Raw genomic sequence first — 24,448 nt, forward strand, 5'->3', positions numbered from 1 at the left:
TGGGACCAACACGCGCTTGGCAGCAGCCTTCATCTTCCAGCGATGGATCTGCTGCTGCCTTCCTGCTTCCCACGAGAGCCGGGCAGCTTTTCCAGGTTCGGAGGTTTGAAGCGAGGACGGACATCACACACAGGGCCGGAGAGCAGAATGGACGACAAAGCTACCCCGCGGCAGCACAGGGCTGTTACACAGGGTGCCTCCTCTGTCACGTCACGAGGACATCGCTCTCCGCCAGGCTCCGACCTCATCCTGCTCGCAGGCCGACTCGGTGAGCGCTGAGCCGAGGCGTGGCAGACAAGCGCCGGCTCATCTCTTGGCACAGGTCGATTCGGTTTGTCCCTGGGATGAGGTTCAAGTGGATGCAACGGCCTGCGCTCACCTGGAAGAGCCGGTTCCGCACAGAAGGGATCTGTCTCTAAAACCTTTAATCCAAGAAGAGCTTGAAAGGCGGCAGAGCAGCGACTTTAGGTGTCCTTCCGTTCTGCGTGCCGTCGAAGTGCCACGGTTTTGCCTTATACCATTTTCCACAGTGTATATTACATAGCAGTAAATCACAAACCAAACCTCCAGAAGGAAGTCCAAGCAGTCGCACCACACGGAAGGCAGAGCACGGAAGCTGCACCTGTGCGAACAGAAGACAAAAGGAGCAGCTCCCGTTCTGGCAGGGAAGCACCGCACCCTTTGTGCTCATGGAAGTAACTGAGCGATGAGCAGAGCCAAGAGGATTCACAGCGAGCAGAACTGGTACAATCCAGACAAACCACAAAAAAACCCCCTCTGAACTGATCAAAGTCCTTCTGAGAACAACCCAGTGACCTCCAGCGCCACGGATACATCCCAATTTCACGGATACATCCTGAATTTCAAGTCGTGCTGAGCAACGCCACATCTGCTCCTGCAAAGAGTCTTTTAAACTTGCAGCAGTGCACTACCCGCTCCCGAAGAGTTAAGCCCCGTTACTAGCAATTAACGAGAGCAGAGAGGACTAACAAGCACAGCCAGCAGTACGCAGGCCCTGGGCGAAGGTTCCTTGGGTAAGATTTGGCTTTGACGCAGCAGCTCGCCCCAGACTTGCGTACAAAGGACGGACAACACGTAGCGTGGTGTTGCCTTGGAGCCAACGACCAGTTTCACTGCACAGTGCTCATCTATCTTGTTAGGACAGTTCATGTCCCATGGGCTTAACCCCGCACCTAAATGAGACACACACTGAAGCGGTATTCTACACCAGGTCAAATAGTTACAGACACTAATCTACACAGCAAGATGCTCACAAATCCATGTTTTACCCATTTCATGCTGCTCTCAGCAGTTACAGAGACATACCACCCCCTACCCCGACCGGAGGTACACAGTGACTAGATCATCAGTCTGAGGTAGTGAGATGCTCTCACCTATTGCATCAGGACAGAAGTTAGGAACGTGCCTCCTGAGTAAGCACCAGTAGATCACATCCCCAGGAGGATTACCTCTGAATTTCGAGAGCGGGTAAAGAGAGAGACAAGGGGCACTTTCCTGGAGGTGCACGAATCCAGCTACACGTGCCCCGTGTAGCTTGTAAGAATGCATTTTTCACAGTGCCTTGAAGCCTCAAGGTCAGATGAAGAACAGCATTCAACCCGTCACCGCCATCGACGTGCGAACGACCCAGCGCACATGGACCCACCTGCAGCTCTGGCGACGATCGCACCAACAGGTTTAGGAGACTCAACGCGAGAGCCCTTCACCACGTCAAATCCAGTCCAGGTCAGAGCCAACAACAGCCGTGATGGCTCTTCAGTCTCTACAAAGCACATCCAACGGTGCCACCCCAGACCTTTCACCGGCACAGCCGATTCTCTCATGAAGAGGGCAAGAGTTGAGCAGGCAGGAAGAGCTGCTGACTTAATTCCACTGCTAGTAGTTTAACAGTCCATTGAGGCACAGCGTAAGCCTGTATACTGATGTTAAGACATGATTTTCAAGGCTGCCAATTGATTTCTCATGAAAACACAAATTCACAAGAAACTTTTTTGTCAAAAGAAAAAAAAAAAAATGGAGACAGGCTTGTGTTTCTAATCCAAATGTACTTCTCTTTATTCAAACCAGGGGTAATCACTGGTTAGTGCAAAATGCACCTAAACCTTTTGCCTGAGGGAAATCTACATCTTAACAAGGCCTCCGTTAACCCCTAATGAAATCCACAGAGGATTTGAAAGCGTTTGAAGCACATATCTAACACTGCGCTTCGTAAGTGACTCTGTGCATCAACAAGTCTGCACCTGCCTTGTTACCAGTTCTATACCATCAGGTAACAAAAGCAAAATACACTCAGTAGATTTCTTTTAACTCCCAGAGTTTCTGAACCATCCGCCCCACCACTAATGTCAGGAGTAAGGGGGTCGCAGCTTACCCTCACTTCCAACAGTGCTAACGGAAACCCTGTTTTAAATTAAAAAATAAGCCAGCATACATAGTAGAAAATTTCTCTTAAAAATTTCACAATCTGTAAATGTATATATTTTTTTCTTTTAAACATAAAAGTTTACAATATACGGTAAAACAAAGGCTCAGGAAAAATAATTTCAAAAAAAAGAAACCTGAAGTTTTGAATTAAAGCTGAAGACATTTTTAAAACCCTGTAGTTTGAACCAGTGACATTTTCTTTATTTGTGCTGATGGGTTAGAGAAAGGAAAATATTTAAAAACTGCAGTCCAAACACCCACAGCTTTGCCTTCAGAAGCCATCTTCCCCCATCCCCCCTCCCACCCCCCCCCCAAAAAAAAAAAATGTTGTTAGGTTTTTCTTCCATCAAGTATGTGATTGTCACAAGTTCAGAAGTCTGGGATTCCTGGGTTCAGCTGGTACCAGACATCCCTGTGTGGACAGAATTCCCTGATTGCCAGCCCATGCTAGCGCCTGTAGGGGTGAAATCCTTGCACATTATGGTTCTGTCCTCGTCCAAAACCACTTCCTCCTGCAGGTGGGCCACTGGATGGTTGCACTGAGGGGCCTCCGTAGGGAGGGGGTTGCTGGCTGGGATCAGAGAAACCTTGTCCAAAACCACTCAAGTCTTGTCCATACCCTGGGAAGAAGGGGAAAAAGGCAGCAGCGTCAGCTTCCAGAATCATCCACACGCACAACAGAGGCATAAATTCAAAACCTGATGCCGCTCCGCCCCCCCTTGCATGGCCTCAGGAACACACACCTCGGTCTATCATATTAAGATAAGCAGCTGCTTTCAGTTCTTGCAATTATTCACCTTCTATACAGAAGAACTAGGCAAAAAGCAGAACTGAACAGGTACACAGAAATGGTACTTTTCGCTTTTGAGGTAATCCTACCTGGCCTGGTAGTTAAACTATCATATTACAGCTGTTCAGAAGCCTGAAGTGGCTTGCAGGTTTGCTGTCAGCTCGTTCTGAATATTTTTATTTTGTTTTGGGTTGGGTTTTTTTATTGGCTGAAAACTAGTACTGTCAGGTTCAGCAAAGATGAAGATGTAGCAAGGAAGTTTCTCCTGAAATCTCACAGCTATTATACTGCAGCACCTCAGACCGACCGCACAGTTATCAGACTCTGGCTTTGTACAGTCAGCTTCACAATCTTCCCCGGACAGTCAAAAAACACTTCCTTTGCTGAAAAGACACATTGGAGGAGACAATCTTACATTCCCTTTCAAAAACCAGAGTACTGCTGCCCGAATATTTATTTTAATTAACTAATCAGCCTCTCTTTCAAGGAATACTCAATTCAAAAAAATGTAAATTGGAACATGAGGGGGCAAAGTTGGCAAAGCAGAATCCATAAGGTTGCAACTACCACACCCATTGTATACTTTACAATGGAACCCTTGGTCCAAAGTTGCCCTTTGAAAGAACTAACATCCTTCCCTGAAAACTCACTGCAGAGGCAGGCTGAAGTATATTTGTTGCAAGTTCAAAAGACAAAGCTCCGTTTCAAAACCTGACACCCTGCTGTTACTGCAGATGGTGGCGAATACTTCTAATCCAAAGAGAAGCAGCAGTCAGTAAGCAACCATAAAGCCTTTCTCCCACATCCCCTACACCACCAACTGCATCCGAGTCCAGTCAGCTTTAAACCTGAACGGGTACTGCATCTCAGCTAAAGTTGATGCTAATGCATGCTGCAAATTAATATGTATCTTGTTCTTCCTCAATCTGGGGAACTAAACACTTCTCCTCTCCTGCCACACTGTCCTTCTGCCTACTCAGCGAGGCTGCGACCACCACCCTGCAACATAATCCCGGCCAAAGACCAGATTCAGAACAGGTTCAGAGTAAACAGAATTTGGGGATAGGGATACGGAGTGAAGACAAAAGACTTGCCGGAACTCTTGCTGCCAATATGAGAGACAACTAGATGTAATTTAAGAACACTGAGAAATTGAGAAATTTAATAAAAGTTCCTGTAATTAAATACGACTCTTAATCATAATAGTGGCATCAGTGCAAGCCTCTGCTATGAAAGATGGTATTAAGAATCCTAATTACTAAGTACATTTCTGCAGTTCTGCTCTCTGTGCAGGCTTAAAGCAGGTTTAACTCTCTTAATCCAAAACAAAGTCTCTTAGCATGTCTTCAGTATTTCAATTTCAAGCTCTGCCTGTCTCTCAGGACTTGCTACCACTAATGAGCATTAAAACGCATCTATCACAGGCCTCTATTAGCTCAAAATGCTAATCCAGTCACTTTTTCAGACAGAGATAAGCAGGCAACCAAAAATACAATTTAATTGTTTGCCAAGGGGTGAGGCTCCAAGTGTGTGTGTGGGGGATTCAAGTTATTCTCACTGCACGCTGCAGTGTTACAGCATTAAGTGGTAGAACCTACAGTTCTCAATTTGTTTTTCACAAAGGAAACCTACAGCATAAACCTGGGCAGCCAGACATTTAAGTACATATTGTCTTCCTCCTGCTTGCTTAATTCCTGCAGCAGCTCTCGGCTTGCACCAGGACCTAAGTGAGCTGTGCTGACCATTACGGTTTTACTGTCTTGCTTAAGAACCTGGGCACAGTTCGATTACACAGGATAAAGCCTTGCCAGTGCAGCAGCTTAGGAAGCGAACAGCAGCGTCATTCATACTTCAGTCATGAGTTTTCTTTTCAGCCAGCTAATGAACATAAAGAACTGTATTGCCCTTACTCACAAAAGTAAACATTTGAGCTGCATTGTTCCCCCCCACCCTCTTAAGAGAGACCCTGCAAAAAACACAAGTTAATTTCCCAAACGCAGATACATCAAGAGCATTGGTTGTAAATAGGCACCACCTACCTAGGTTTCTCACTGCTCAGCCTGACCATAAGAGTGTAAACAAAGTATTGGCGCGTAGCCTGAAGGGTCTTGAGAATAGGTACCCAGCCCTAGTAAGAAATGAGGAGACCAGGGTGACGAACCCCAAGAGAGCCCTGTACAGAGATAATTTTTCAGGGTGAGGGAGACACACCCATGTTAGTGTTTAATTTACTAGTGTTTATATTCATCCTAGCTGTAAACATAGCAGCACTTAAGATGCTGTCAAGCCAGGACAAATCTTAAAATGCCACAACGATTAGGTAACTCAGTGCCTCTTTAAAACCCATAAGCTTTATATGTTTATGTACATATATGCAGATCACCTAGGTTGCCTATTGTACAGCAATACTGCTAACTAATTTGAGATCACATGAAGTACTGAAGCTCTTTTAAAACGTTTAAAAGATTTTACACATAGCTTTATGAATAGGTGGATGATTCTGTGGTACTGTAGCATATTAAATACCTCTATCCCTGTTTACACTTGCACTTATAACAGCTTTCAGGCTAGAAAAGCACTCTTGAGATGAGAGACTTAACTGCAGCTGTGGTTTAAACAAGTAAACTTCTTCCTCAAAATGCAGTACTACACACCTCTTCCTCCCTCCTCCCTCCCTACCCAGCACTCTTAAGAGACTAAGAACTCCTGAAATATTTCATTGGCAAAGAGGCTTCCTAGAGCATACAAGAGGGAAGTAGTACCATACACACCAAATACTGGAATACCTCTCCCCAATTTTTCACAGTGTTGGAAAACAGATTCTTCCTAAACTTCCAATATATTGCAAATACTGGCTCCCCAGTGAATGTAAATGATTGCACAGAGATTTAGACTTTATTTAGTAGGGTCCACCCTCCTTCAAAAAGAGTCTGCAAAGAGACAAGTTCTGGCAAGACAAGAAAAACTTCCTCGTGAGTCACAAGGGCAAAGCTATCTATGAAAGCAACTGTGTTTATAACAAACAAACTGAAAAACATTTCACATTCATCAACATGAGAACATATGCTTGCTTTATAAACACATCTGAAAGGCTAATCTTCCTTCAGAGTCTGTTTTACATTTTTGGAAATTCGAATAGTATCTATTTAAATAACTTTACGAAGCGTTCATTTCATAACAGTTTTTGCAGACACTTCAAACAAAGCAGGCAGGCACTAACCCACATGGAGAATATATTCAAGTAGGGAACAGTCTTAATCCATGGGCCTACTGCATGCAAGAAGTTCACTTCAGAAGTAAAAAACGACCAATTACAATCCCTTCAAAAAAAAAAAAAAAGTATGCCACAAACAGCTCTTTGGAGAACACTGCTCAAAAACTGGGCTGAGTGGAAGAGCAAGATGAGAACTCCCTCTCAGCCTCCACAGGGAGGAGCACAAATTTTACTCAGGAGCACAAGCACCCGTCTAGCAATTTATTTCTTTTTTTGTAGTACTGACTGCCTAGCTTCAAACTTGTTACATCAATGTCTTCTATCAGCTATCTGAAACAGCTCTCTATATAGCACAATTAAGCTTTACAGACTTCTGACAGAACTATAACTTGAGACAGACAGGAAAGGAGTGGGGGGAAGGGAGGAAAAGGCACACAGCTTGGATTCTTATACCCTGTACTGCTTGCCTCTCAGTGCTATTCTTACTCTTCAAGTCTACTCTCCAATCTGATCAAAGTCAGTTGCACAAAAAAGTTGACTACAAGCTCCATGAAGTTCCTGGAGAAAAAAAGTTTTAACTACAGATTCAGGGCGAGTGCAAATCAGTAACTTATCCTAGCAGCACACAAGTCTCTGAAGACTATTTCACTGCATACAAGCAATGTTTTAGAGTTGATTAAGAAAATACCCTCTGGCTAGAACACTGCATGATTTAAGGATTGCTTCAGAGCTGGTGGCTGGCATTCCCATCCTGGACAGAAGTGCCTCCAGTGTTAGCAAACTGTTTCTGAACACTGACTTTCTACCCAAGTATAAAAGAAAAGCAGCAAGGGGAGAAAGATCAAGCTGAGTTTATTTTGTATGCAGTTACTTACCGAACTGACTATAAGGGAATTCTGGCTGAGCCGTTGGGGGTTTGCTCATGTCCTGAGTTGCCTGAGATGGTGGTGGTGGTGGTGGAAAAGCTAGTGGTGCTGCCCCTGGAGTGGCAGGTGGAGGGGGTACTCCAGGTGGGGCAAACTGGTCAGGTGGAGGAGGTGGAGCACCATAACCAAAACCTGAAACACAAGGAAAGTACAATACGTGTGAAAAGACGTGGGTAAACACCACCCTGATCTCTTGCTTGGCTCTAGAGTATGATACAACTTTTTAAAAAAATACTTTTAAGTCTATTAAAACCAAAGTGTTTGTTACCTACAGCTGGTCATGCAGTAATTCACTCCTACACTCTGGAAACCGCCGTGGCTAGAAGACCCCAACAACATACCTTCTAACATAAAAAAATCTCACCCCAAAGGAAGACTGCAGCCACATCAGCAACCAGCAAAGAGAAAGGGATAAAGCAGAACTAGAGACCAAACTCTCTGCGCTCACATGCAGACACGAGAGACATGAAGAGGAAGCCATATTATTCAAGATCTTGGGAGGAAAAAAAAGATATCCCAAACAAATGGTTTCTTCATAGCAGAACAAGTAACTCCAGCTAACTGGGTGCTATTTTCCACCTTCTTTTTTAAACCAGGTTTGTGACTAGACTTTTCAAAAGGTGGCCTGAGGGAGCAGGTGCTAAAATCCCATTTACATTTCCAATGCCAGTTGCGACCTTAATTCCTTAAGCTTCTCCAAAAATCCCAGCCTGTGTCTAGCCCAGGTCACCATGCAGTAATCTCTAACTTCTCCCGGATGTCGTAATAGGGGTAACACAATGAATCTAAATTCGTTTAGCAACACAGATTTAAACTGGAGAACATAAATGATTATTGCACCCAAGAAAAAAAGTAACCCAACTCACCTGACAAAAATACTTACATAGTTAATTATAGCTCAGAATATACAATTTAGGCAAAACATCTAAGGATAGATGAAACATGGGGGGGGGGGAAATATATCCAAGTCCAGTGAAAGATGAGCAAAAGCTGAAAACTGAATTTGGTGATGGACTGCACTCAAACTCCTGCAGGTCACTTACTAAACGGTGGAGGGGTGCCATAGCCCTGTGGAAATCCTTGTGGAGGTGGGAATCCTCCAGGAGGTGTAGAGACTATGTATGAGGTAAATGGTGGTGGTGGCGGAGGAGCTCCTCTTCCTGGAGGAGGGGGTCCATATCCACCTATAAAATTAAGAGAAACCAAGAACTAAAGCAGCTTAACAATGAAAACTTGCTGCTTAAGTCAGCATCCTCTAGATGGGGTTAAGCTGTTTGACAGATTTCAGACACAGTCTCATGCCTTCTATGAATTCTTACTTTGGGAATCGTTTGTCCTACAAGTATCTGTACCGCAAATAATTGCGGTTTAGAATGTAATTCCTTGATAACAAATTAGTGCGGTTGGGAACAGCAGGATGTATGTCAGCTCCCATTACCGATTTCTTAAGAATACACTATCTTCTCCTTCGTTCTTTCAGGACAAATTCAATCAAGCTTTTAAATGTAGGTTAAATACTACAGAAATCCACAAATCACTGTGAATTCTTAAAGAAACCGCACCCTCGCTCAATAGGATTTTTCTTTTAAAATTGGTCCCATACAATGTACTTACCAATTGCCTGTCCAGCTGGCACCCACATCCCTAAAACAGAACAAAAAAGGCAACTTATGTATGCATTGAAGCTGTATACTATGAAACAGGAATGATTTAAAAGAAAGCTGATCTTGCTCTGGGCTCTCGAATAAACTGGGTATCCTCCTAGTGTCCCTTACAGATATATTTTTATGGGTCAAAAAACAGTCTTGGACTATTTCTGCATACGCAATTCTGAAAAGACTCTGAATCATTCAGCAAATAATGTGTAGAAGAGACAGCAGTCCCCAAACTCAAATCAGATAGAGCGTTCAAGAGCTGCAAGCATACCAAGTGCAAGAAACCATACTAGTAAAAAGAACAAAAACACCGAGAATCACAGCAGACTACAAATCTGAAGCATTTTTAATATACCATCAAGTTTATCCTAGTTATTTTTGAAGTTTTTGAACCATAAAAACATCATCTTCTACATTCGTTGCAGCATTAAGATTGAAAAGATAAACACATTTATGTTTTACATTAATCTTTCCACTACATCAGATATCATTTTCTCTACAAATAGCCACACTGAAAATAATCTAGTTTCTCAATTTGCACAGTTGCAGATTAGCACATCTGTGCAGAATGTCAAAGCCTCAGCTGCAGCTTTCAAGTTAATAAGCACCATGGGGAAACAAGCAATCCCTCCACTGAGGTATCATCTATTGTAGCAATAGATGAAGCAGTGACACTCCCTTTAGCCCCCCAGGTGAAAATTTCTCATATATCAGAGCAAGCAAGTTCTGTTCTGTCAAATGCAACTCAATTATACCACCGTATTTTTCCATAAGTTATCAAAACTGTCTTTGGATGAACTCAGCATATTTATCCTGTCTTCAAAATCTTGTGGGGGTTATAGCCATCAAACTCAAAACACACGGCTGCTCCTTTCAGCCCTGAAGGGTTCAAGCTAAATCAAGAAAATTATATGCAGTAAGTGCTCCCCTGCACCACTGCTAGCCCCATAGCTGCTTGTTATTTTTCCAGGCTACATTAAGCAATAAAATCCAGACAAGACCATCTGTTTTTCTCTCATCTCTTTCAAATTTTACTTATAACTTCCTCTGAAACTGCCTCATCCTTGAAAACCCATATTGCAACAAAATTCTTCATCAGGGTCTCACGCAGGCCACAACGGAGTCACAACGTGAGCTGCTGAGCTTTCTCAACACCTTCTCCGCATTACCAAAAACCACGCCGATTCTGTTTGGGCAGAGGCAGAACCAAACAGAACAGGCGAAGCACTGCCTGGGACACATGCCAGATTTGGCACAACTCACTGACTTCTGCCCTATGAAACAAAGTTTTTTGGGCAAAGAAGTGAAGGAACAATCTCAGCAGACTCAAGAAGGACTGATGCGTAGAATTTTAGTTCTGCTATCTGTAATCCAGCATAACCGTAGCAGCAATAAACCTGGGAATACTGTAATTTGCCAGTAAAATCCAGTTACCAGTAAGCTGTAAAGGCAACACTCTCTTGCGACAGTAGCTCGGAGGACGAAAGCAGTACCTTGAGGGCCGTAGCCTTGTTGCCAGGTTGGAGGGGGTTGACCTGCCCAGCCATTGGCAGCACTTGGCATGATCCTGCTTCCCCACTGACTGGCACCGGGTGGTCCTGGAGTTTGGCTTTTGCTATCACGAGGTTCTGCGCGTTTCACCTCCACCTAAACAAACAGAGCCACCATTTAGGAGAGATGGTGTAGGTTAATATACCCCCCTTCCCCTCACACACACCCTTAATTACACTTAAGACTACACTTAGCATCTTATGACTTATGTCTAAATACTTAATTATTAAACTTAAGGCCAGTAATTTAAAAATGTTTCTCAGGTACAATATATATGATGGTAAGACATTACAAGTCCTACTATTGAGGTATTTCAAGTAAAACACATCCTATAAATCACTTATGTTTCATCATAGTACAGTATTCGTTGGCTTTAATCTTAAAACAGCAGTACCCTCTTACAACGGCTCTTCACTTAAAAAAAGCATAATCTTAAATTATTTATATACTAATTTAACATTTAAGGCAAGAGTTGCAAAGGTGACATTTTCAGTAAAAAAAGAACAACTTTGAGTAAAGAGTACGCTCTGAAAAAGGGTACTAATGCTTTAACCATTCAAACACGTTTGGGGTTCATTTGAAAGTTACAGTTTAAACCCACCCCATCTAACTACAATTTCAGCTTTGCTCATACCTGAGAAACACACATTTGTTTGTTTGGTTTTTTGTTTGTTTGTTTTTAAACTTAGATTTTATTTAAATGTCTAATGGAAGATAAAGACTTACCTTCCCCAGGCTAACGCTTAAAGAATCTCAATTAACTCAAACAATGTCAGAGGGAATGGATGTGATAAGAGAATCTTACATTACATCTAACAAAAAAGTAAACAAACATGCAAGTAATAAAAATGGACAGTTGAGTCAATAAGAAGCAAATCTTCATACTGTGTTAAGTCAGTGACAAAAGCCCTCCTGTTTTTAAAATTAGTAAGCCACAGTGCTTAACTTATTTTATTCAAAGATGAAATGTCCTAGTGTTCCAAGCCATTGAATAAGTGCATTTGACCTACTTAAAATAAGCTGCACATTCAATATAAACCTCTCAAAAAAAATCCAGTTTCTGATTTAATGAAACACTCTCAGCACTCATGCATGCTGAATTAAAGTCTTTTTTATTTTATGATTAATTTTAATGGGTGCCAGAGTACAAAGAAAATAAATCTCAATCATCAATGGGCCTGAGTAGTATGGAAAATAAAGTATTCAGAATTCTTCCTGCCATGTCTTAAAAACCATTCATGTCAGAGAACAAACAGGAAACAGGCACAAGGCAAGGACAAAGCCCCCCGCGCCCCCCCCCGCAGATGCCCCAAGGACATTAGACATGACAGTAACCAAATCTCTGTCAGCTGAAGGCCCTTCCAGAGAGGAACCAAGGGAATTTTTCAAAGGACTCAAATTAATGAGTCTTAACACATTTGCCTTGAGGGAATTCAGTTATTGCTTACAAAAGCAGAGTCCTCCTTGCAATTTTAATTTTTTTTTCCCCTTTCAACAACATATGGATTCATTTCAGCAATACCTTTTTAATTACCAAAGAGAAAGAGATACCATTTTTAAAGCAGGCATTATCAGTCAATGAAGGAGAGCAGAGTATCTGGAGTTCGTTAATCTATGTGGAAGAATTCCATTAATTTTTCAGTGCACATTTAGAAGCAGTGAACTGCCAAACTGAGGACTGAAAAATCCCTGTGCAATATTCTTAGCTCCAAGGTTAAAATTCTACACCTGCCTAAAGCCCAGTTTACACCAACAAATGAGGCATCTCTGTTGCTCCTAGCTGAAAAACCACTGCATATTTCTGCTTTTTATGTCATTGAAAGGAAAAAAAGAAAGTAAAAATAAATTATTTAATTTTGGTACTGAGATTGTTTGGGAAACAACAGAGAACTCCAAATTAACAGTGACGTATTCTGAAAGCTGGCAGCGTAAGAGGTGACATTTTGAAGGCTCACACAGGGTTCTCCATACTTTCCCACAACCATGACAGCTGACGTACTATCCTTTGTTCCTATTTATATCTAGCATGCTGCTTTGTGATATGACCTCTCATTTAAGTGGTTCATGTAAATTTAAGGCAATTCCAAGTAAAGATCAGAGGATGTATGTAGGATATAGGTAATTCATACACATACAAGTGTAAATTTACTGCTGTCAGTGAATCTGCTCACAAATGGGAGCACTCAACTGCTCATAAGAGGAAAATACTAGTAACCAAGAACATTAGTGTATGTTCTTGATTACACAAGGGCATTTCTTCATTTGCTTCATTTCCATTATTAGGAAATTGGCCCACCCCTCAACCCCAAAACAAGTTCATAGGAATAAAAAGCATTATGTACCACGTAATTAACCAAAATTCCACTGATATGCAAGAAATATACCCCCTGCTAGCTAAATAAATGCTTATGAAATATCAGCTCATAGAAAGACTTTAAAAGACAATGCAAAATTATACAATGCAATAATCTAAGGAAAGTGACAGTGTTCTTGTGTTTCCTTGAAAGCTATTCACTCTAAGGATAGCAGTTTAAATTCTTACTTTAAAAACTGTGGATATACTGTAAAGCTGCAAGGACTTTAAATTTGCCAGAATTTCCTGCGGTTAATTTTTCTTTAAGAAGTTATTGTTTTCTCTCTATAAAACTTGGGTGCCCTGCAACAATTTACTTTGCTTTCAGTTTTTTCCACAGGTACAAGCACGTTCCTTGCCAAGTAACATCAAAGCAAGCCTAAAAAATGCCTAAAAAACTCCTCCCTATCAAACATCCATTTGCTGACAACACAGTATGAAGATGAAACAACCAGAGGTCACTTAACTGCATTGTGGTTAAATACTATATAGAGTACGTGGGTTTGTATCAAAGTTTCAGTAAGTGACCCAATTTTTTAAAAAAACCAATCCTTCATGATGTTTTTTCTTTTTCTTTTTCAGTTTAAGATTATATAAAGTAGATTGTCTCACACCACCTCAAAATTTGAGTATCAAATACACATCTGAAGGAGTGGTATCTTAAACCAAGCCTTGAACAACTCAGATTTCATTGGGATTCTAATTTTCAAACAGCTGGAACTAACTTCTATCCTTGCACCTAAGTAGAGCTCAACACAAAGGTAGTCATCATCAAGTCATTCCAAGGTAAGCTATGCTCAGGCAGAGCAACCCCCCAGGTCTGTAAGCACAAGGCCTTACCCAAAACAAAACAGCCCACAGCCTAAATTCTCAGGCGGTCAAGATCTGTCTCTTCTATGGGCTAAGCCACAAGCTAACTACCTTTCTCACCCGTTTAAGCAAACTCAGAAGACTTTCCCCACCTTCATGGATAAAGCCTCGAATTTACATGCTCTCCCACCAAACTGAATGAATTATTAAATTTATTCGCCAGTGAAATTGCTAGTTGCCCAAGACTTGGTTCTTTCTTAAGGTAAAATAAAACTACAACTACACACTTTTTTGCCCATGATGTCGTGAAAATGCATGTTGACAGCCTGGTCCACTGATTGTTCGTCCTCGAAAGTAATAAATCCAAAACCTAGCCAACGACGAAGAGTGAATCAAGGTAGCAGGGTGTTGTGACACAAAACAGGATGATGAACAGTATTAGGGGCGGACCAAGGGTTCAAGCAGGGGTTTCAGATAACCGAGACTTGTGTTAAATTTTCAAAAAAAGTCAATCAGAGAAAATTGCAACGGATACTTCCTGTAATCAAGGCAATTAATGCCTCATCTTGGTTTCACACATGCAACTTACAAACTGAGCTTGTTAACTGTCTTTTAGTTTGATTTTATTCCTAGCCCACCTACCAGGAAATGGAAAAAAAAGTGTTAATATAGGCAGAAATCTAACTGTGCCACATGATTAAAACAAAATACTTGTGGGACAGCAGATTAAAGCCTAGCAACTTTGCTGCTCCTATCTTTGATTCAGACTAGGTTCCCAAGGAAAACTTATTATGTCTCTGTTCCCCAAAGCTGCAAAGCAACTTCCTCCCATCCCTTATCCCATCTACCAATTAGGAAATATTTTCTGTGGAAAATAAGAAAGTTGTCTTTGAAATGTAGCTGTTAAAGCATGAAAAATTTTACCACTCCATGGATGAATGAGAAGCTTCAGAAACTAACAACCTAGATCAGAGGTTCTCAAGTTTTCCACACCTTAGAAAAAGCACATAATAGACATTACTCCTTCCAAACACAGCAACCCCTGCCAACTAAAGAAGTGTTGCTCATATAGAATGCGATACTTGCCATCATGTTGCTTCATCTATTTTATTTCTTGTATTTCCTGCTGCTTTTCTCTTGAAAATCTACGCAACACTTTCCAGTCCCTCTTTTTGCTCAAGACATCGCTACTAACTGCTCCAGATCCCCAGAGGTGGCTCATTCCCTTTTATCTGACCATAGCCCTCAGCGGTGGCAGCTCAGCTGAACCCAGCAGCTTTTTTAAAGGTTGCGAGGGGAGCGTCTGGCGCCTGTAGAAGACACTGGAAAAGAGGCAAAGCCCCAGGACTAAATCGCTTTTTGAGGTCACACTTTGAGAACCACTGCACTTAGGTTGTAGCTGCCGATACTGCCGAGAGAGTGGCAAAACAGTGGTTAATTTCACAGAACGCAGAGGCTGGTTCATGCCATCAACCACTCGCTGCTGGTGTAACAACCAAATCCCAGGAAAGGTAAGAACACATGCAGTACATAAACTGTGCCATTCTTTAGATTAGCTAAGGGTAGAGCAATAAAAATTAGAAAGAAAAACGAGGTGCGGCTTCAAAAGCATATGGAACATGGATGCATTTCTGCTTTTCTGAAACCCAAGATTTCCCCCTTGGTTTGCATTTTGCTTTGCAGCTAGTGCTGACAGCAGCCATATATTGCTCTAAAGCGTTAAACAGAAATACAGTATCTATAACAGTTAGTGTCTCTCTAAGCTTATCCAACTGGGTTGGGTAAGCCCAAAGAGGCCTATTGTAGAGAAAGTTTATATATAAAAAAATACACAAAGATACAGGCCAAAATAGATTCCAGCAGGTCAAATTCTGCTGTCAGCAACAAGAGCAAAAGACATCACTAAAATAAACTTAAAATAAAAAGGAAAAAACTTAGCATTTCCCACACACAAGAGACTGGCAGTATAAACGAAGTTTTGTTGACCTGTGATGAAAGCAGCCTCAAAATTGAGAGCAGCATTTCATCACAATATATTTGTCTGAGGTTAACTAGAAATCTAAGTATTAGAGCCAAAAGAATAGTATTTGTATTTAAATCACACATTCAGTATTACAGCCTTCATCTAAAAAGACATGGGAAAAAAAACAATGGATATCATCTACATACAAAGGTTGCTCGTTTAACTTGATTCCAAGAAGACTGAAGGAGGGGAATAGATTGTGGTATGGGGATGAGGTTTGGACAGGGGAGAAGGAAGGAGAATAAGAGGTCATTGGAGAAGCCAGTAAAGAAAAAAAAGGATCAAACACCACAAGATAAGGAACAGTAAAGAAATCAGAGTACAATACAGAGTAAATTCCAACAACATGAAATTTTAAATACAGTAAAAGTGATGAAGGCTATCATCCAGTAGCTTTATTTTTTGAAGGACAGGACTTTATTGAAAACTAACTGCATTTAGCAGGAATCCAAGAGGACTACTGAACAGAGCAATGATGCTGGGTTTGCAGCCAAGGGGAAGAATAGAACAAACACAGCAAGAACCTGTAAATTACTTCACAGTTGTTGGTTTAGCCAAGAATAGAAAGCATGAGAAGCAAAGACTGCAACAAAGCCACTGTTTCTTTTAAGATGTAACGAGACTGACTGTGCTTATGCTTGGGACTCTGAAAAGAATTTTGATGAAAGCACTGCTTGCAGGAGAGCTAACAGAAGCAGGCAGGGACTGCAAGTAAGCAAAGACGACTTGGATACTTGAAGACACACAGCCAGCTCCTCAAGGGCATCACTGTAGCTCTGACACTGACTGAGAATCTGGTTCCCAGTGTTCTTGTGAGAAGCTGAAGGTAGATGAATGCTATAGGGATTAGTAACAGGGATATTTTTTCCCTCCGCCTACCAGCAAACTAGTAAAATGACATGCAGTTCAAAATGCAAGGGTGGTAAAGTTAATGGGAGAAGGCAAAATTCAGAATGGTATGAGTAGAAGATGGCAATGAATTGCCCTTTTAAATTTCATAATTACATAGTCATTTAGGTATCGTGTTAAAAGGACAAGTGTATAGACTGAGTAGCACTCTATGCAACAGAATACAGACCAGAAAGAGAAGGCAAGAGAAAATGTGTTCTGGAATGCATGACCAGGAGTACCGAATACAAACTATGAGGAATTTTTCCTAGCACACCCCCAGGGACTAACAAGGCCATTTTTGGAGATGACAGTTAGTTACCACACTACATAAAAGAATGTAACAGAACAAAAATGAAAGCCAGAGCAAGAGGATTCAAGAACACTGTTTAAGAAGTCAGATGAATTAAGGGAGAAAGTGTTTTGCAGTACATCTGCACGCTGGATGGAGACAGACAGGTTTTCAAACCCGCGCACATCTGTCACTTCTGCTTTAAGCTACCACCTAAGTAAGCAGATCCGAAGCCCTCTTTTTTTTTTTTAGTATAGCTTTAAGCAAGAGAAGCCATTAATTGAGACCAGGATTAATCCAGACCAGACATGATGTTTTAGTACCTTTTGCTCACAGGCTGCAAGGCTGGGATTAAATATTTTACAGAGATATAGATGATTAAATAATTACTGAAATATTTCAGGACTTCAGCCACAAACTATATTCAGATGCCCATATCTTCGTCTCCACTGCCTCCTCTATTTAAAATTAGATGCTCTAGAGCATTTAAATAGATGAATTTATGTTCTCCTTAAATAAAAGGTATCTGTTGAAAGAAGATTAAGATAGCTAAAGCAAGAAAACAAAAAACAAATATATTGAAACTTCGTTTACACTCCAATAAAAGACAAAGCCCGTCCCTCCTCTGACTGTGGAACTGGCCTGTACCTCTGTGATAAATTATCACCTAGAGAGAAGAAATCTAAAGAGATATCGTTAATCACAGTCAAACAATTCACAGAGAGAAAAGAAAAAAAAAAGAAAAAAAGAACTTACTTAACATTACCATACTTTACTATGAAACACTTAAATATGTCACTAAGGATGTATGTCTAAATTAAAAACAAAACTAAGACTTAACAGCTTAATAAATATGAAGTGAAGAATATATTTCTTAATAATGAGTCAGAAGAGAAATGAAAGTTCAGATGGCAAACTATTCTCTAGCATGTAGAACATGCTACAAGGTGGTCAGTGCAACTAAGCTCCATGTATTTAAAACATTGCCTCTTAACTGTCAAACAGATGACAGATGCAATGGAAGGTGGATGACATGAAGCTTGCTTCATATTTTGACCAAAGGTTACCGACTTGATTAAATAGCCTAGTGAAACTTCCAGTTGTTTTTGTTTTTTTTTCCCTCCCTTAAAAAAAGCAGTCTAGTATACAGGGATTATACATCCCAACCAAAATATATATATTTTTCAAAATTATTTTGTGTAGTTTAATAAATGTTTGTCTTTAATTTTAAGTGAAGCCATTTAACCAAAACAAAAAGCATATAATGGATGGATTCTGTTCTAATCTCACATTCAGAAGTACTCCGAAGTGGAGTATCCCCCCCATGCAATTACAGACATCAACATACCTTTCATGTGGAACTGGAGGAAAGTCTGCTCATTTCCCTCCCCCCCCAATAGCACCTTAAGCCACGGGAGCAGCTCGAGAATCAAATTTCACTCAACTAAAAAACTAGCAAAAAACCCACAAATGAACATGAAACATCTGACTTTCAATGCACAGATACCAACTAAAGCTGTAGATGAAGAGTCTAGACTTGAAGTGATATTTGCCCACTGAATTATTCTTTTTCCTGAGGCAACGTAGGAAAAAAAAAAAGTCTACCTTTTCTGATGGTGTGAAATAGTTTGCCATCTGACTATAGGAGAGTATGAAGAAATTTCAAGGACAAACTAGATCAGCCTTTACCTCGGGGCCTCTGTTTCTCTGCGTCATAGATCATTACAACTTCAGTGACCTGGAAGAGAGAAGGGAAATTCTAACAACTGTGCTACCAGGGGACTGTTATAAACAGTTACTACAGGCTGTGCTCCCGCACTCTACCCACAAAGCACAATTAAATGCTCGATGTAGCCATCAATACCAGGCTGTCCTAGCACAGCGCAAACAAATTGGGAATATTGCTCTTTATGGGAGTTTAAGAAAAGCCTGAGTTCATCTGTTCTGACAAGCTGCTACATTGTGGCTTTTTAAGGTCTCATCACACTTAAGATTTTAATCTAGCGTTAAGGTTGCTACACTGTTTATACCCACTAGAGTCTACAAAAAAACCCCAAAGGTTTCTGTTTTTCAACACACTATTCCTCAGTGTAGCTCCTTAAAAAATTACTTTTTCCATTTTTAAACATTTTCACTCTCAACACAAAAAGCAGCTTTAATTCCAAACACATTTAAGAATTTGCACAGCTTCTCTGAATTACTTACTTGAATATCAGTGTGGCACAGAGTACCAGTTATAAACTGATGTTTTAAAACGCATTACAAAAAATCTCTAAGTTACGGATTATCAGTATGAGTGTGATTTTAACTTTAAAAAAAAAATTGAAAATGCAAGCTGTACGAGGGCTTCAAGATTTTCTTCAGAATAAGCACCACTGTGAGCTACAATTTAAACAAAACCAGAGGTGTAACATTTATGTCAAAGGCAATATTAAAACAGCTGAAAGGAACTGCTTTTAAATTTCCCAGGTGCAGAAAAGTGGTCAAAAAATGCGAGTGATCTCATGGAATCAAATCTTTGCCCTCAACTCAATCTTAGGATATTTTTTACTAAAATCCCCTGGATTAGCTTAAAATCTGACACAAATTCACCTTTCACTTACAGCTAGAACACATACTTTTCAAGTGATTACATCATATACACTCACTTGAATACATCCTACTGGATCCTAACAGCTGAGATTTATCCCCATTTGGGGATTATGCCATGTGACAGTGCCAGATTTTTTCCTCCCTGGCCCATTTGGATTCCCTTCTTCACACTGGTCTTATTTACTAAGCAATTACCATGTCTAAGATTCAGTGCCTTCACTCTGTGGCCACAAAACATACATAAGAGCCTCTACTTCTCCAAGAATAACGCTCATTAAGAATGCCACATAGACTCCCCAATTTCTATACTATTGTTAAAGTTCTACTACTTACTTTTAAAGGCACTTACACTTAAGGGCTGTTGCCTTCTATATTTGGTGGAACATAACCCTGTATCTCCCAAGCCATCCAGAGGTCAGAATTGGAAAGCCAAAAGTCTGTGAGGAAGAGCCTTTAGAAATTATGCTCCACAGCTGTGGAACATGCTCCCCCATTTTTATTTACAAGTCTACCACAGCCTTTCGAACTAAAGAAACAGTTGTTAGCCATTGCCTTATATATTAAAAAAAAATCTTAACCAAATTTTAAATACAGTACTGTTGATAAACTTAGCCACTTGAGAAAGAATCAGCAAAATCTTTGCTGCTACTAAGAAGAGAGCTTAGAGAAAGGTGATTTAAAAAAAGTACCAAAGGAACACACTAAATGCCACTCAAAGGTGGCAAGTTCACATCCGCTGGCACAGTCTTGAATTTAACTCAGGTGAATCTTTAAGTTTCTCAAACTCATCCACAGCTGAATTTAGTTATTTAGTCCAATAATTTACCATCTTAAAGGGGCAATGATAGTTGGGATAAATGAAAATTAAAACTAAATAGAAAAAGAATCCCAAAATCAGAGGATAGAGTCATTTCATTCCAAGGTCACAAACAATTAAAAACAGGTGCATAACATGAATACTAGTTTGTCTCTAGAACAGAGGTTCTAGGGACAACAGAACCCAGCTGATTCCAGATGGTGATTTAAAAGCAACTACTGTTACCAAAATCATGGCAGGAGATTGCAAAATTTAACCTATCTGTACATGTAGACAAAGACGAGAATCTTGGACATAAGCTCACTGAAGTACTCATTCCGCCCCCCAAAAAAAACTCAACAAAAATGCATCAGGTAGGACTTAAACAAGAGGAGACAGAAGCAGCAAAGTAAGTTACATATCAGAGCAATAGATTTTGACAAACAGCAAGATACATTTCAAGATGATGAACGTTTACTACAGTTTATCACAAAATGCTTCAATATGTCCCTACAGCAGTTTGTCTAAATTAACCCAAAATTTGACAGCTTGACGAAATCTGAGAAAAGGCAGTGGGGAGGGAAAGCATCTTGCAACCGACTGATAACTGCCATCATGCTGAATGACTCACCACTCCAAATTTCTTGAAGTATTCCCTGAGCTCTGTCTCGCCACAGTTATGAGGAATCCCACCAACAAAAATTTTATTTGATTTATTGTTATCGCTCCTGGATCCTTTCTGCTAAATCAAGGAGGAAAAAAATTCAGTCAGAAGGACAATAAAGTCAGCTACTTCTATCACTTTACACTTAAACATGAACAATGGACTCTTGCAGGTTGAGGGGGAGCCATCTCCAGGCTTGAAGTCTCCTAGTCATTAAAGGGAAGCAACTGCATGTTCAGAGCTCAGAAGTTTAGTGTTCACAGTTATAACCCAGACTCTGTTCTTCAGAAGATCAGAAAACTAGGGACTGTGTTCTGAGGCCATTTACTCATTTTATAGTGAAATCGTATTAACCAGCAGGGTGTGAAGTAGGCTGGAAGAAAGCATCAGTCCTGCGAGTGCACTTCCAGACACTTGTTTCAAGATTTGAGGAACTCAACTAAAAGCACTGCTAAGATCTTAGGAAAATACCACACCCACAAACTGAGTTTGATGCAAACACAACATGTTCGTTAACACTGTATTGTACTTGGAGTCTTACCATGGAAATCTAAGTAGGAGGTATTTTTCAGAAATAAAATTTACACTCAAGACCTGCATACTGACTCCTGATTTTACAACATGGATATAATCTAAGTGAATTCAATTAAACTGCTAGAAGGTAAGCCAAAACTTGCAAAACAGGCAGGATACACCAGGTATCTTTCCTTACCCATCCTTCCTTCGGTCGTGTCCTTTCTGGTTGCATTCCCCTAGGTGTACATGGCTTTGGATCAATCTGGAAGAAGTTCCAGTTTGGTCAGATCTCAGCATGCAGAATATTGTTCTAAAAGTTACGTTTATGGTAGCTGAACACAGCACCGCTGAAATCCAGCTCCTCAGATCAAAGTTAGCATCAATACATCGCTTCTACAACATGACACAAGTCATTGAGTTAAAGCTGTCTTACCATAAATAACTAAAACCAACAACCAGGTAACTTTTACTCTATCCAGTCCGCAAATAAGAAGCAAGGATTTAAAAGAAATCTTTGAAGCAGTCTGGAGCAGAAAGTTCTGAAGCAGAAAAAAAACAAAACACAAAAGCAACTTACATTTCGACCATCTAACGTATGAGGTCTACTGGCCAGTACTGTTCCCACACAGTTGGGATCCAGCAGTCTGAAGCAGAAAGTTCTGAAGCAGAAAAAAACAAAACACAAAAGAAACTTACATTTCGACCATCTAACGTATGAGGTCTACTGGCCAGTACTGTTCCCACACAGTTGGGATCCTTAAATTTGACAAATCCAAATCCTCGAGACTGGTTTGTTGTTTTATCTTTCATTATTACACAGTCTACAACCTCTCCATACTGGGAGAAGTAGCTACGAAGAGTTTCTGTTAAAAAAAAAAAGCATGTATTAAACAGAACCAGGTATTAACTTTACCAGGCTGTGTTCACAATTATGAGACAAAAGATAAGCAAATGGCTAAACTAGTTCATACTCATCTTCTGGAAATTATTACATTTTACTTCCTCTAAACAAATGGTATATAAAGGTTTATTTCCACTCATACAAAAGAAAGTAGTATCATAGTAAAGCAATGATAAAAAACTGACATTTTCTGAGTTGACAAAAACTTCAGGACCAAACACCGATAGAAAATATAAAACCAAAAGTGACTAACATATATTTGAACTCTCTCTACAGAAAATTTCATTCATTAACAGAAGAGAGCAGTAGAATCTCATCCAAATCTTCCTACCACAGTACTGTCTGTTAAAAAGCTGTGTATCTGTACATTGTTTTGCTGTTCACAAAGGCCTGGCTCAACGACTGTAGAATACATAGCTTACCTTGTGTTGTACTCCAGTCCAAGCCACCCACAAACAGTTTTCTGCAAATGAAGCATACAGCAGTTTTAGGGTACTACACGACAGATGCTTCATCTTATTTAATGCAGAAGTCAGCTATTCTGAAGAGGTCTGGCAGTATCGAGGCCTCCAAAATACACTACAAAGCCCATTCTTCACTAGAGTTCACTATTCTTTGTGACAATTACCTTCTGTTTCATGAAGATTCACATAAAACTGAAACATCTGGTTTGTGTGCCACAAGCATGAACAGAGATTATAAGCTTAATAAAATGTATTCCTGTCATCTTTTATGTAAAGAGAAGACAAAAATATCAGAAAAGCCTAAGTTCCTCCAAACTTCTTATTTCCAGGTATTTGAGAAGGCAATGTTGCTTTGAGAAATCACTACAGTAGCCAGAAGGAAAAAAAACAAAACAGAACATCACACTAAGCACATTGACTTGCTCTTTTGGGGCAGAAAGGAGTTCCAGCATGGAACACTTCATAGTTTAGAAGCATATGTATAAAGCATCACTGACATTTGAAAAGCGATTCAAGAACACTGTTATAAAGTCATTCTATCTGGTTAATCCTCAGCCCCCAATTAAAATGGGGTGTTTGAATTCCTGTCAAGGACTCAACAATTGGCTCTAGGTTACTTACAGAACTTCTGTTAGCAACAGCAGAAAACAGCTGCAGGGTCGATGTAGTTCCAATTTAAGGATGAAAACAAAATCCAAAACTTCTGAGATAAAGCAAACTGCCAGAAAACCAGACATCCTAGTTTAAATACCCAAGTCCGTTCCATTAATGGCTTTAATCCCAGGTGAAGGATCAAGAGGTGTGCGCAGTCTTGCATTAGGCCTCCAAAACCAGTTTCGAAGAACAGCTGGACTCTCCGACATCCATTTGCTACCTAATACTGAGTGTTACCAGAAAGACACCTGACAACTGAAATTGGATAAAAAAAATATTCTACAAACAGATGCTAACAACACAGCTGCTGCAGCCCTTTGTAACAGGTACTGTAGCAAAAATAACACCAGACTGAAGTTTACACACCTGATGTTACCATCTCCTACATTTAGAGGCATCACCGTATGAAAAATAATGCCAATGGTTGAAGTTATTTAATACCAATTTACAAATGATATGCAATGTTAAGTGCATCTGCCCTGGGACGATGCGGCCAAATTTCACGTGCCAGAAGGTCAAAGCTCAATGGGAATCACAGCTAAAAGAAACAGACTCCATGGGAAGGAATGCTGAACTAGATGCAATGGCTGGATTCGGCAATCACCTGAAATTTCTATACTTGTTCTCCAGCTGCGTAACTGGGTAAAACAGAAAGTTTTTTCCATCCTCAGATTAAAAAAAGCTTAAGTCAGCCCTCAGGCTTCCTTGCCCCTGTGCTCTCAAAGTACTGTCCTGGTAAAGACAAGTCCTTAAACTGCTGGTTAAAACAAACAAAACCCCTTCATCTGTTCCTTTTATGTGCTACTCCCTCCCTCACCTAGAAAGACCAGTCAGAATCACTTTTGTCTACCCTTACCTTCTAGTTAAATGAAAGCAAAAGTACAACTACCAAGTTCAAGTCTAAGATAGACGGT

The 24,448-nt window shown here is 40.4% G+C and overlaps 1 protein-coding gene across 1 annotated transcript; it reads right to left on the reverse strand.

The window, feature by feature from the left end:
* Positions 1–2,051: 2,051 nt before the first annotated feature.
* DAZAP1 (DAZ associated protein 1) lies at positions 2,052–23,932 on the reverse strand. Its single transcript, XM_009710601.1, has 12 exons — positions 23,901–23,932; positions 22,839–22,879; positions 22,212–22,378; positions 21,712–21,777; positions 20,967–21,077; positions 18,637–18,685; positions 14,032–14,114; positions 10,524–10,677; positions 8,990–9,019; positions 8,419–8,559; positions 7,325–7,507; positions 2,052–3,065 (listed from the first exon to the last, which is right to left on the reverse strand). The coding sequence occupies exons 1-12, from the start codon at positions 23,930–23,932 to the stop codon at positions 2,893–2,895; spliced, it is 1,230 nt and encodes a 409-aa protein (XP_009708903.1). The 3' UTR covers positions 2,052–2,892.
* Positions 23,933–24,448: the final 516 nt, after the last annotated feature.

This window comes from Cariama cristata, unplaced genomic scaffold, assembly GCF_000690535.1.
Source record: "Cariama cristata isolate BGI_N322 unplaced genomic scaffold, ASM69053v1 scaffold742, whole genome shotgun sequence".
Taxonomy (NCBI): domain Eukaryota; kingdom Metazoa; phylum Chordata; class Aves; order Cariamiformes; family Cariamidae; genus Cariama; species Cariama cristata.